The 14363-nt window shown below is 45.0% G+C and overlaps 1 protein-coding gene across 1 annotated transcript in view; it reads left to right on the top strand.

Annotated features, from left to right (window-relative positions):
• Nucleotides 1-7182: 7182 nt before the first annotated feature.
• lhx5 (LIM homeobox 5) overlaps nt 7183-14363 on the top strand; it is a gene marked incomplete at both ends in the record, with an annotated part of 19213 nt that continues 12032 nt past the window's right edge. The window contains 3 exons of the mRNA XM_083930384.1: nt 7183-7355; nt 9362-9585; nt 10337-10614. Of these exons, the coding sequence (XP_083786510.1) occupies nt 7183-7355; nt 9362-9585; nt 10337-10614 (675 nt within the window). The remainder of the gene's footprint in view (nt 7356-9361; nt 9586-10336; nt 10615-14363) is intronic.

The raw sequence follows: 14363 nt of genomic DNA, 5'->3' as shown, positions 1-14363 counted from the left end.
CTGTCAAGGTGCAGAGTGGAGGGGAGTGGAGCAGGGAAGGTGGGAGGCGTTCTCTCTCTCTCTCTCTCTGTCTCTCTCTCTCTCTCTCTCTCCATGTCTCACATTTATCTACGCACCTTTTTTTTCCTTCTAGATTTCTGTCATTTTTATGGCTTCTTTCCGCTCGGTGCACAGAAGCAGCAGCCACCACAAACAGGAAGCTACTTCACCGGGAAGAAGGTTCTTTTTTTTAGGGGGGGGGGTTGTTTTTTTAAAGCTATTTTTTTTTTTTAGAAATTCAATTACTGCACTCATTAACCTTTTATTCCTTTCTGCAGATTCTGCCGGAGCTCGTAGTGAAGGGAGTTCAGGGTTTGTGGACATTGCTGGCGGTGTTTAAGTGACTCGTTTTTTTGCATTGCGAACTAAAAGAGATTTAGAGAGAGGGATGTGCAGCCGCAGAGGTATTCGGTGAAGGCCTCTTAGCAAAGAAAAGGGGACCGATGCTCACATGCTGGTCCTTGAAATATGTGTTGTGATGGTTTGTACGCACGCAGTTAACTATTTTTAAGTACACTAACAATGCTCCCGTCCTCCTCGATATAAAGTATTTTATACACTTTTAAAAAATGGTTCTTCAAAATGATTCTTTAACCCTTGAATCCTCTTCCGTAACTTTATCATTTGTATTGCATGCGTTGGGTAACAGCGATGCATCCTTGCGGCGTGAGTTCTTCTCTGAAGTGAGGAGGCAAGAGAGAGAGAGAGAGAGAGAGAGCGATGATTTACCAATAAGAATGCGTTGAAACTTCAGATTAATTCCAGGGTACGTGCAAGCTTTACTTTCCGAGGTGTTTCAGAATTCAAAGGGTTTCTCGTGCGTTTGCCGACGAGTGATTTCACTGTAGTGTTTACGGAGTGACTCGTAGGTCGCATTGACAAAAGTCAGGAGTGTTTAGACATTAGTTAAGTGCCGTGGATCAAATGAATGCATCCTTGAGCAAAACACTCACACGTATTTAAACGATCTGTGCTCAACGTTCAGAGTATTCACATGGCAGCGGGCAAATATTTGCTATGTAAACATAAAGTGGAGTAATGGCGTCCTGAACAATTCAATTTTAATTCTATTCAATTTTATTTACAGTGCCAAATCATAACAAAAGTTATCTCAGGACACGTTACAGAGCAGGCATAGACCCAACAATTCCCCCGTAGAGTGAACAGAGAATGAAGGCACTCTTCCTCTGTGGTGGTGTGATAGTCGGTCCGGCCGGGCGTGCGTGTGCGTGCATGTGAGTGCATGTGCGTGAATGTGCGTGCATGTGCGTGAATGTGCGTGCATGTGAGTGCATGTGCGTGCATGCGTGTGCGTGTGCGTGCATGTGGCCACGGCACATATTGGGATATTTGAAGTCAATCCTCCTCAGTCCTCCCAGCTCCTTTAACCATGTGTTGTTGTTGTTGTTGTTGATGCTATTTTAAAACACCGTATTCACTAATCGTTGTGTTGATATGTTCTAATATTTAATCAGCCCACGCCGTGATGTGTCATGAAAAACCAGTCATTAACTTGCATCCTACCAACATTTCTAACATACAGGTTCTGACTGGGGTTCATGGGGACAATAACAACTAGTGATAGACGATACATCAGCCAGCTGATATTATCGGACGATAGTTGCATTTTTATCGTATCGTATCGGTCCGTGAGGGCTGCTGGCGTCCGCTGATAGTTGTTTCCCATCGTTATTTACAGACAGGCCTCCACAGGCAGCTCCGTGTTGCTGGAGACGCACTTTTAAAGTTTAATAAATGTTCTTTGTTTAAATTGAGACTCGTAACTTTGTTATCATCGTGTCCACAAAGCACTTTCAGTCAAAAGCAACTGGACTTGGTTATTTGTCTAGGAAGACGTTTCACCTCTCATCCAAGAGGCTTCATCAGTTCATGTACACATCTGACCAGGCTGGGACTGGACCAGGACCAGGACCAGGACCAGGCTGGGACTGGACCAGGACCAGGACCAGGCTGGGACTGGACCAGGACCAGGACCAGGACCAGGCTGGGACTGGTCGGACCAGTCTCTTGGATGAGAGGTGAAACGTCTTCCTAGACAAATAACCAAGTCCAGTTGCTTTTGACTGAAATTGCTTTGAGGATAACGACGACCTGGACACATGAGAACATTCACAGGCTTTTTATCGTGTAATTTTTATGATGTAAATTGAGGGAGCACAAGTAGTATCGGCTCCAAATATCGGCTCATGAAAATCGGCAGTCCGTATCCGTCATTGGCTAAGGCTGAGAAAACTAAAATCGGCATCGGCCCTAAAAAATCCATATCGGTCAATCGCTAAAAACTGACCTGACTCTCGCAAGATGACTTTTGTTCCTCCTTGCTTCCATCTTGATCCGCCTAGCTCCACTCAACCATCTGGATTTGCTCCATATGAAAGTGATTTCAGGGGTTTGCAAAAAAATGATCAGGCCAATCAGGACGGCCGGGCGGGTTTTACGACGACTGTGGTGGCTCGCATCGAGGAAGCAGACGTCACCATGGATGCTGCTGTTTCTTCCGTTTTTCCGATCCAGAGACTCTTTCTTCTGTAAAAGAACAGCAGAGAGCCGCTCTGAAGGCTTTTGTTGGTGGAAACCATGTCTTTGATTGTTCTGTTTGGCTTCTCCCTGCGTCGCTCTCATCAGTGTCCCGGGTTGGGTTTCCAGTAGCACGTCAATAAAGATGACGGACAAGTGGTTTATCCAATCATATGCAAGGATTTGTCTTCAGGCCCAGCCTCCTGAAATCACTTTCCTGTGGAGCGATCCCAGATGGACGAGTGCAGCAGGAGGAATCAAACTCATCTGGTGACAGCCAGCCTACCTAAAAATAACAATCATAGCAAAACCTGTTTCCTCTGAAAAGGTCAAAAATCTACCAACACTTGTATCATATAGAACAACGTTACTGTTACACTGACGCGTTTCTGCGTGTGGCTGAAAGGAGACCAGTCACATACATCCACACACAGTACATGTGAGCCAATGGGACACCTGCAGAGGTGGGCTGGCTCTGTGTCAGTCCAGGGTCTGGGCCTATTTTTATTATGATATATGAATTACAAAGAGCGTTCTTTTTTGCTACGCTGTTCTGTCCTGGTCAGATAATGTGTGCGGGGCTGTTTACCTCCTACCTTTCCCTCTTTCCTCGTGACCCTTGACCTGAAAACACGTTCACGCCGCGGCTGAGGAGATGACGAGCGTGACGTCGGTGATTATCTCACCGTAGATCGCATGAATTCAACTTGTATTGTTGTATGTTTTGGGCTCCAGAGGAGATACCAGTTAGACTAATCGTGTCGACCTTTGACGTATTCTTAATTATAAGACCATTCTTTCACTGCTTCCTTCTCACCTATACGGATCTCCATCCTTCGCTTCCTCATCTGACCGGAACCGGATACAGAACCACCTGAATCTTCAGGAGCTGGTTTCATTGGATGCACTTGACACATTTTTCACATGTAAAGCGGCGCCAAAAGACTTGGGGCTACATGTTGAATTGTGTTTTGAGATCTTAGAAGATGTTATTTCTCACGTGTTACCATTTAATTGTCATGTTTGCGTGTCAGGAACTGTTACTGCAACTAACAATCGATTCATCTCGTCTTAAAACATTTTTAGTTATGTGATTACTGTCACCTGAATTAAAATTACATCTATTTTAGAAAAGTTACGGGTCATTCGCTTGTTGTGCATGATGAAAATAGACCAAACGCAACGTCTCCTTCAAAGTGAACGACCGAAAGTGTGTGATACTTTAAATTAGGACATTTTTTATCCATCTTTCCTGTTTAATCCATTAAAACCGCACATGCTGCAATTAAGCACTTTTGTCCGGGGGCCCCTTGAACCTCAACATACACACATACCAACACTCCTTAAAAAAGAAATCAATGACACGAAGTCGTTAGGAGCAAACTGATTGTTACAGCTGTGAAAAATTGGAATGAAGCACTCGTGAGATACATCGTGAGCAAAAGTAAACGTCTGGGGTGATGGGGGGGCGTGCACGGACCGGGTGACGGTTAAGTATTCAACAGTGTGGTTTACAAACATCTGCAGACTGACACAAATCTATAAAACCTCATAGGAAGAGGCATCAAAGGGAAATGAAGATGTAAAGTCCTTGAAGGGAAAAGGCATCAAAACAGTTTTGGTATTGATTTTTGTCTCTACGGGAGGATGAAAATGCCGTGTCAGGGTCGAGGTCAGAGTTTAGCCAGTTCTCAATCTACCCGCACGTCAGACTCCATTTAACGTATACACAGAATCCTGCAGAATGGAGTGGAAGTGCTGTGTGTGGTCGTGTATTTCCTCATTGAAAGGAGAAGAAAAAGCCTGTTGCTGTCCTTGGTGCTCCTCGGTACCACGGACAGCTCCCTCTTCTCTGTGCACAGGTGAGCGCGTCGCTGTTCGGGTGGTGCTCGGCGTGCACGGTGCAGTAAAAGCAAATAAGGCTATTCTTTCGCACAATGCAACGTGGCACACATTCAAACATTTGCCTCACATGCTCTTTTTCCCAGCGTTGCCTCCTGAAAGCCCCCCACCCTCCCTTCTTCTTCTTCTTCTCCTTTTTGTCTCCCTTGTTTTACAGGCTAAAGGCTGCTGCGTTAGGAGCTCGGATAATTGGGGAAACTCATTCAGCCTTGTCTCCTCAAAGGCCTGGAACACCCGGGTTAAACCGCTGCTACCTGGAGGATAAATCCACACTTTGGTGTCTTGTTTGATAGGAAATCACTAATTATACCACAGCTGGGAAGTGGGGACGTCTTCTAATGGAGTTATCAACATTTAAGGATAAAAAAAAAAAAACAGGAGGCAGGAAAACAAACAGGCAAAGGGGATTTCTTTAAACGTTTGGGGACACACACACGAGACATTTTGAGAGTCAAACACGTTATTTTTTTTGCATTATGGGATTTTTTTTGGTGTCTTTCATGGTTGAAATGTCACCTACTTCCTGATTCAACTGTTCATATTTGCTGCTGCTTCTGTCCGTCTTTATCGCGGCCCTTGCTGTTGAGGTTTCATTCTGCCACCACCTCCTTTACCAGAGGCAGGGTTGCATCTTTAATGTGTTCGTGGGGGAATTGAGGTGGATGTGACGCCTGAATCTCCCCCAATTCTGTGCATTTAATGTGAAAGAATGACTGAAAAATGCATTAAGGCCGTTACGTTATTTGTACAGTTGGTGTTCATGATGTCTGGCTTCTTCTGTCCACGTCAAGACGAGGGGAACTTTGACTCTAGTGCTTTGAAATTAATCCTCTAAATATAATTATCTGTGTGTGTGTGTGTGTGTGTGTGTGTGTGTGTGTGTGTGTGTGTGTGTGTGTGTGTGTGTGTGTGTGTGTGTGTGTGTGTGTGTGTGTGTGTGTGTGTGTGTGTGTGTGTGTGGTAAATATCCATATCAGACACAATCATCTGCCAGATGAATGTAATGAATGGCTGATTGATATTGAGAAAATAAAATCACTGTATTTTTGACTTAATATCGATTTTACACACATATCAAATATTTACACGATGATATTTTTGATGCATAATCATGAGTAATGTGGATATTATGACTAAGGCAAATAATAGAAGAGATATAAAGAGAGACAAGTGCATCACTTCACTGTAATGCAGCATTTAAAACCAATAAAAGACAACATCTTATTAGATCTGGTCTCCTATAATAGATATAGCACCCAGCCCTCATGTAATGTTAAAAATCCATTAATTTGTATTATTTTGAAGCCTTTTATCTACATTAACTTGTCATTAATATTCATTTATAGTTAAATAAGAGTCAAAAATAAATAAGAGACTCTTCCAAATGTGTGTTTCCAGCCCACGGCCCTGTTGTTTACCTGTCCCTCTGTAAATGTTGCTGTAATGGAGCGAAATGAGTCAGAATTCACACCTGGTGTCATTGAAATGCTCCCATCATTAAAGAAAAAACGCCCCTCGCGCATCCACTAACGTGCATTAGCGTATTGCGTGTTTGCTTAACTGCAGACTAACAAAACGAGGCGCTTGGTAAATATTGAAATCCCCTTCGATTGGAGGCCGTGCACTCTGTTAAAGCACCGGGTGAGCGGGCTCTCCCTATTGATGAGCCGCGGCTAATCCATCGCATTTCCCTGTAAATAGCTCCGTGCATGAGAAAAGGCCCGCGGCCCCTCCTCTGCCGCCCTGCACGGCCACACTGTAATGCACGAGCGTTTTTGTCACAGGGGCCATTCTAAGGTGGTGTAGCATTAGCCCTTGTTCGGCTACTCCCACTCTCATTGCATCCATTCACATGCATGCGGGCGCCCTTTAAACGCGTCCTCCCTCGCGGGCCTGTTGTGCAGGTTGCCTCTCGCCTGACCTGTATCGTGTTTTGGGGACTTTAAGAGTTTGAAGGTCCGATCAAGATATGACAGGGGGCTCCTTGGGACGCACTATCTGATGCTCTTTCCTTTTTACAAAGTCAGCCGTGTCTCCGTGAAACCTTCCACGTGCGGGCCGGCCTCTGGAAGCACCCCGCACGCACGGCCCTGGCGTCTCTGCGCGCCGTGTGATTCGGGTTCGCTCGGAGGCTACAGCTACGGACGTGTAACCATAACAACTGCGTCCTGATTGGCTCTCCCGGCACGGGAATTAACAAGAGGCGTCATCCAATGTGAGCGCAGGGTGCGCGTCGCGCTGGCTGAACCTCGTGATAACCCAGGCACAGTGATGCGAAAGTGGCGGCGGTGAGGGTGAGCCCGAAGAAAATGACTGGACCCCAAAACAAAGCACGAGCGACGGGTGAAATATTAGACGCAAACGCGTTTGAATGATGGTGTTTTAACTCGTGAGCTCGTGAGAAAACATGCCCGCTCTGCCCGTTACGCAGTCCATCAGCTGGCGCGGCTGAAACCTCCCCTCCTCTCCTCTGGATTGTGGATTGTGACAAGTGCCAGGACAGCAGCCGCACAGGAGCAGGACCACGAGCGTTCCGGGGGATTGTCACTCAGCCGCCTTTTCCACGGGAGGTCCCTCCACTTTTCGCCTGACAGCGCACCTCCCGGAGCCAAGACGGTGTTCCGCGTAGACCCGGGTTGCCCCAGTCCGAGCAGCGCAGTCCGTGTGGGAAGGTCGGCACTCGGCGTCCTGCAGGCCGGAGACATGATGGTCCACTGTGCCGGGTGCGAGCGGCCCATTCTGGACCGCTTCCTCCTCAACGTGCTGGACAGAGCCTGGCACGCCAAGTGCGTCCAGTGCTGCGAGTGCAACTGCAACCTCACCGAGAAGTGCTTCTCCAGGGACGGGAAGCTCTATTGCAAAATGGACTTTTTCAGGTAACGGAGAGTGTGGATTCAGAGAGCTTTAGACACTTTGAGAATAGCGCGATAGTTCCGTGGAAGAGGCGCTGATCCAAATGTAGAAAAGGAAAAGAATGAATGGCAGTGATAACGCGGCCCGCAGAGGCGATGCTGAACTTAAATTCTGAGTGCACAGGGCTCCAAACAATCACAGCTTACAGGTGAAAGCAGCTGCGTGGTTCTATAATAAACCAAATCCCCACGTAGAATAAATGTAATCACTCAGAACCAATTTATTCGCACAAAATAGGATTTTTAAAAATGAAATACCAGTCAGATAAAGTGGCCTCTTTAATACCAAATGCTTCCCTACAGCAAAACAACTAACATGTCATTTCCCCGTGTAGCCACGTGCGTGCTGTGCTTTGCATTTTGATCTCTTTTCCAGATGCAGACAAACACTTTTCCAATCAGCCACTCGACTGTTTTAAAAACAGTGTCCGAGGTAATTGAGTGAGAAGCGAGGCCCTTGTTTGTCTCGTCGCGCTCTCTTTGCATCATTTTCATTTTGTATGTGTCACTTATTTTCTCCCAAATTGTCTAATGACATGTAAGACGCATTAGCCTTTGTCCGGACGGGCTATTATTGGCCCTCGCGCGGCCTTGGCCATCATATTCCAGCAGGTCCCATCAAGCGGTGGATTTAAATGGGCAGCCATTAGCCAGGCGAAACAGTAATCACCCTAATATGTCCATTTGTTGTGTAAGTAGAGTTGTGCCCTTTTGGTTGGGTTGGGGTTGGGGTTGGGGGGGGGGGGGGTCTCGCGCATGCATGCATGTGAAAGAAGGGGGACAGTGGAGCGATACCTTTGCAAATGGAGAGACAAGCCTACATTAGTGTTAAAACAATGCTCCACAAAAGGAGCGCTTGCTTTCACCCAGAGGCTTAAAGCACCCCCCCCCCCCCCCACACACACACACACACATACAGAAACACACACACACACACACACCTCCATAAGCCGAGTGAAAACCCAGGTAGAGCAGGCCCAGAGCGCGCCTCCAGCATCTGCAGGAACTCTCCAGGAAAGCAGCAACATATAATAATATTAATAATATTTATAATAATAACAACATCACTCAGGTGTGGTTTTCTTTCTCTTCATGAAATTATATATATAAAAAAACAGTCACTACCTCTTCTTCCACACGGGTGGGGTTGGGGGTGGGGGTGCATTTATTTTTGGGGTTATTTGTGTATCGGATTGATGAGTCTCCGTCCCACGCGGTCTTTAAGCGGGTGCATATGGATTAAGAGCAGATTTCCACGCTAAGATGCTCCCGCTCCGCTTAATCCCATAATATATCCGCGGCTACAATGTGTTGATTGTCACTAATACGTTCTGCGTGGGGTTATTGTCGGAGCGGCTCCGTCACAATAATGAGCGCGCGGGGTTTTCTCCCTCTTTATTTTTATTACATTTAATTATTTTTACTGAAGCAAAATCTGACTTTGATATATTTATTAATTTACGATGAATTATCGTGAATGGTTCTTTCTTAATTACTCAACACTTTACTGGAATAACAAAAGGGAACTGCGTTTATACGGACTTAGTTAGAAATAAGTATTATTATTATTATTATTATTATTATTATTATTTTTATTATTATTATTATTATTATGCATGTGATGTACTCGTATTTGTTGGTATATTTGCCTGGAAACAATCATATTTTATACATTATTATCATTTTATTTCATTATATTATTATAGTATTATCTTTGTATTGCTCCTATTATAAGAAAGTGCTCGAATTATGTTTTCCTACCAAATTATTTTATCCATAATGCATTTTATTATCACTGAAATGCGCATTTATTTGGATAAATTCCATTTATTTTCTTTTTTATAATAATAATTACATGATGTCGGTGAAACGTATTGCTGTTATTGTGTTTGGGTCTAAAACTGCACGTGTTTGATTGTGTTTTCAAAGAAGAGACAAAAAGAATCACGCTGGTGTTTGGTTTCACGCAGGAGGTTTGGCACTAAATGCGCGGGCTGTCTGCAGGGGATCTCGCCAAACGACCTGGTCCGCAAAGCCCGCAGCAAGGTGTTCCACCTGAACTGCTTCACCTGCATGGTGTGCAACAAGCAGCTGTCCACGGGAGAGGAGCTCTACGTCATAGACGAAAACAAGTTTGTGTGCAAAGAAGATTACTCGAGCTCCGGGGCCATTAATGAAGTCAACTTGAACTCAGGTAATCAACGCGATAATAAGCCGTGACGTCTCTGTGTGCACGCGTGTGTGTGTGTGTGTTTGTGTTCCCTGTGTAACCTCAATAAGAAAAATATTTTGCCTTATTGTGGATGAATATTCTTTAAAAAAATAATAATAAAAAGGCCTTTAAAGGGACAAAAGAAAGACGAGGACGGAGGCTTTAAATGTCCCGTGCGCGTGCGTTTTTGGTGAGCGTTTGCAGCAGTCCGTGGAGAGCGTTTCACAACAACCTTGTCAGATGAATGGGTTCAATATTTACCTCCACAGGACAATGGCTTTCTATTATTGTACGCCAGGATCCGCTGGGGACGAGTGTGTTCCTCTGGCCGCGCGTGCTGCTCTTCTTTGCGCTCTCTATTCAAACCTGCCTGCGCGCACACTCGCACGCTCCCTTCTGCCGTGTACAGACCCATTTTCCTTTACTACACATGTGCACGTTCTATGAATGCGTGCACCATACTTCCTTTATTTAATGAGAATATTCTGATATGTTTTTGAAAGATATTTGAAGGCATTAAAAAAGGAAAATTGGCATTTTTACGCGCGCAAAGACGCATTTTTGTGCGTAAAAATAATTTTTTTTGTGGACAGATTTCGGGTAATAAAAACATTTTGCATGCATATTTTTCCGCCTCGCCGCCGTGCATGTGCAGGCCTAATTAAAGCTCCCCTCCACCTCCTCTGTGACATTTCGGATCGTGACCTTCCTCTTGTTTGTTTCCCCCTCTCAGTGTCGTCGTGTACAGATAGGAGTTTATCGCCGGATCTGCAGGACCCAACACAGGAGGACATAAAGGAGACGGACAATTCAACGTCCTCAGATAAGGAAACGAACAATATTGAGAATGAGGAGCAAAACTCGGGCACCAAAAGGCGGGGGCCCCGGACCACCATCAAGGCCAAGCAGCTGGAAACGTTAAAGGCCGCGTTTGTCGCCACGCCGAAACCGACCCGGCATATCCGGGAACAGCTGGCCCAGGAAACGGGACTAAACATGCGGGTGATCCAGGTGAGATCAGCTGTCTGTGTGCTATGATGCTGCTATTTAAATCTTATTTTATTTGTGATTTTTTAGAACAAAATACACATATTTCCAGAACAAAGGCATTTGCGACAATACCAATAATACAGACAATATAAAAACAGATGCACAGCAAAAGGAAGAAAGGGAGAAAATCCATCAAATAAATTTAAAATGAAAAAGAAAATGCAAAGGGAAATAGAGGAGGGGAGTGGGAGAAGATAAGAAATAAGCCATAATGTATTATTTAATCCTTTTCATGGGGGTGGAAGAAGAATCCACCAGGTTTCATTGAAAGCCATCATATTGTCTCTTATTGATGATGTAAGCAGATTGGCACGGTGGGTTAGTAGATGGAGCCGGTGCTGGGTTGAGGGTTTCTCTCTTTCCAGTTGGGTAAAATATTTTTTTCTCTGCTCTGGTGAGCACGAGAATGGAAGTTTGGAGATGTTGTGGTGCAGCCAGAGAGGAGAGAGCACCTAAAAGAGAGATGGAGGGAGAGAGGGGGAGGAGGGTGGGGGTGCTGAGGTGTGTTGTGATGCTGGGGCGACGAGGGAGGAGCCGCAGAGACAAAGACAAATTAAGGAAACAAACGGCGGATTATAAATCAGTGAATCTACTCTTCTTCATTTGGCTGCATGTTTGAGCGGACGCCTCATCGTCTGTTAGAGGAATGTCAAAACGTGATGTGCTCCACAGCAGCGTGTACACACTCAAAGTGTCCACCCCACCTCCTGCGTGCTGTGTTCTGTTTTATGCAGTTTTTCTCAAATATAATGTCCAAAAAATGCCTTTAAAATGATAATAAATGTCTTTATGTGGGACAAAAACAGGCTATTCTATTTGAATTAGCATTTTATAATTGTTTAATAGTGGAAAACAGTCACGTGGACGTAGTGTGTTGCATACAGTTATTGTTATTATTATTATTTTCCCATAAAAAGCAGGACTCCCCCTCAATGTGACCTTCCACAAAACACATCAAATCAATATTCTAGCAGTTTTTAATCCATACAACGGACACGATTCTATTATTATTGGATTTCAGACGCCGTTTGATTAAAATAAAAGAATAACGGCGCTCGCTCCGCTATTCTTTTTAATTCTTATATAAATTACGTTCCTATTTGCATCCAATTTCCACACCTCTGTACCCGCGTCTGCAGGCGTTCATTCATGCCCTGGAATAGAGATCTACTAATCCAATTTACCGATGCATGGATACAATAAACGCTGTGTTTTCAAATGCTTTATTTTTTCTTTTAAAAAAAAAATAAATGGAAAGAACGTCATTTATTTTGTGCACACGGCGTTTCAAACGTGTTGCACAGCCATGAAATTAGTAAAAAGGTTAGTCTTGTTTTTGCCAAAGGCGAGAGGAAAACCGCGTACAAACATGCTCTGTGGTAAAACACCAACACACACACACACACACGCAAACACACAGGCACACACACACACACACACACAAACACACACACACACACGCATACACACAGGCACACACGCACGCACGCACACAGGCACACACAAACACACAGGCAAGCACACACGCACACTATTTTGGACCCTTTTCTCTGTCTGTCTTTACACACACACACACACACACATACGTACGTACACACACACTGTCTGGGTGTCAGGATGATTAGCACCATCTCTGCCAACTGTGATGTGGCTTTTTGTGCACTCACTGTAATTATCGCTGATTTCACAGATTTACATACCTCCCTCCCCTTTCCCACCTCTCCGCTCTTACTCACTTCCAGCCTGTTCCCACTGCTTATTAGAGCAGACCAGGGCCTCTCCACTGCCTCATCTATATCATACACTGCAGGCTGTGTGTGTGTGTGTGTGAGAGAGAGAGAGCTGCATCAACAGAGCTCAATCAAACAGTCAATAAATCAATCAGTCAATCAGGAAGTCAGGCAGTCCGTCCCTCCGTCCCCCCCACCCCCCTTGTGTTGCTTGGAGCCAAAATGGAGGCTCCGTTTCGTCACCGTCTTCTTCCTCCTCCTCGTTCACCGCGTGTGTGTGTGTGTGTTAAATACCATTGCTCTCAACACGGGGAGCCCCTGTGAGCCACGCTGCTTTCTCCAGCATGCGTATGTAATCCCTAAGCAACGCTCTCTCGAGGGGAGCGAGAGCATTTCCATAAAAATGTACCCTACAGTTAGACGATTGTTCTCAATAAGCAGGTGTCGCCTTTTGCCGCTGGAGCACATAGAACAGAGCCTAAGTGGTTTTAGGTGTTTGTGCCTGTGCGTGTGTGTGCATGTGTGTGTGTGTGTGTTTTTGTTAATCTGCAGCACAGTGGGATTTTGCCTCTGGTGTAGCCCGGCTGGGGCGAGCATACATCATTATGCAGCAGCGATGCAAAGGCGAAACAAGATGTGTTATGTGCTCCTAATGCAGACATTCTTCCATATGGCGTGCAGTGAAATCCTCCTTTGTTCCTCCTCAAAGACAGTTTATCTAACGGCTGCGATAAGGCTTTTTAGACTCTGATTTGTGGCTTCCACCGTTTATTTGAACTCGCGCTGAGGTGTAGTGGAGGTTGCGAGTTATACCGCTTTGCTATTCATCTTCATTTTTACAGCGGGGAAAGATGTCTTCCGGTTCTCAACGGCCTTATTGTATTCACTCACAGATAAGACGCTTTATTCACATTTGAATGCGTTTCCTGCTCTCTGAGTCGCTCTATGATTGGTGCTTTCCAGAGATGCATTGGAACATTTCGATGTATCAAAGAGTAAATTACAGGCACGACACGCTAAATTGATCTAAACCTATTTAATTGTGACATCGCAGTGACTTTCTCTGTCAAAGCGCGGCTAGGCTTTCAACGCCGTTAGCTTACATGTTTAGACGTTTTAATTTCATCTTCAATTAAAGACGTATTTTACCAATTCCGTCGCCACTGTCACGACACAGACCTGGATTGAAATGGGTAAAATATCATCATCGTCATCATGACGTGAGTGCAAACGGAAATACGGTAAACGCAGTTCACCTGGTAACGGAGCTGTCAGGGCATCGGGACGACTACGAGACAAGAGCGAATGTGTTTTGTCATTTGTAGGAAGCGGTTTTGAATGTTCTTCGTTTTTTGAAGTAAGAGCCCTTTAAAGGTTCTCAGCATTCAGAACGTAAATACAGCAGCAAGCAAATCTTTGCTACGGAGAGATAGAAATGGAGTAATGGCGTCCTGAGCAGAGGAAGAAGCCGCTCTCTCTCTCTGTTGTTTGTTGTGATAGACGGCCCGGCCGCGCGTGCATGTGAGTGCACGTGCGCTCTCTTTTTACCGCGTGCTGTCTTATTGTGCTCTTGTTATCGTGTTGCATGCATTTTGTATTTGTGCTTCTGCTCTGCACGCTGTGGTGTGATGTGTGTTGCGTCTTGAACGCTGTTTTCTAAATTGAGGCTGTTTCGTCACGTTTGTTAACTGCTGTGCGTGTTTTGTAGATCGCCCTGGCTGTAATTTTGTAAATTTAATCTCATTGTTCCTATATTCTGCTCTGTTTTTAGGGTGACTTTAACGTCTGTCTAAAAGGCCTCTTGGCTAATCCTGGCGCATTTACTGTAGTGTTATTAATGTGCACTGTCCCTGTTTTCAAATGAACTCAACTTCAAACTTATGAGAGAAACATCAGTAATTCAGTATGGGGGGGGGGGGGGGGGGGTCTGTGAGAGCCATGTGGAGGCAATCACAGCTTTTTCTCTCAGTATTTAAATCT

The sequence above is a fragment of the Echiichthys vipera genome, assembly GCF_963691815.1.
Source record: "Echiichthys vipera genome assembly, chromosome: 16".
NCBI classification, from domain to species: domain Eukaryota; kingdom Metazoa; phylum Chordata; class Actinopteri; order Perciformes; family Trachinidae; genus Echiichthys; species Echiichthys vipera.
The sequence above is the reverse complement of the archived record's forward strand: the minus strand, read 5'-3'. Positions and strand labels throughout refer to the sequence as shown.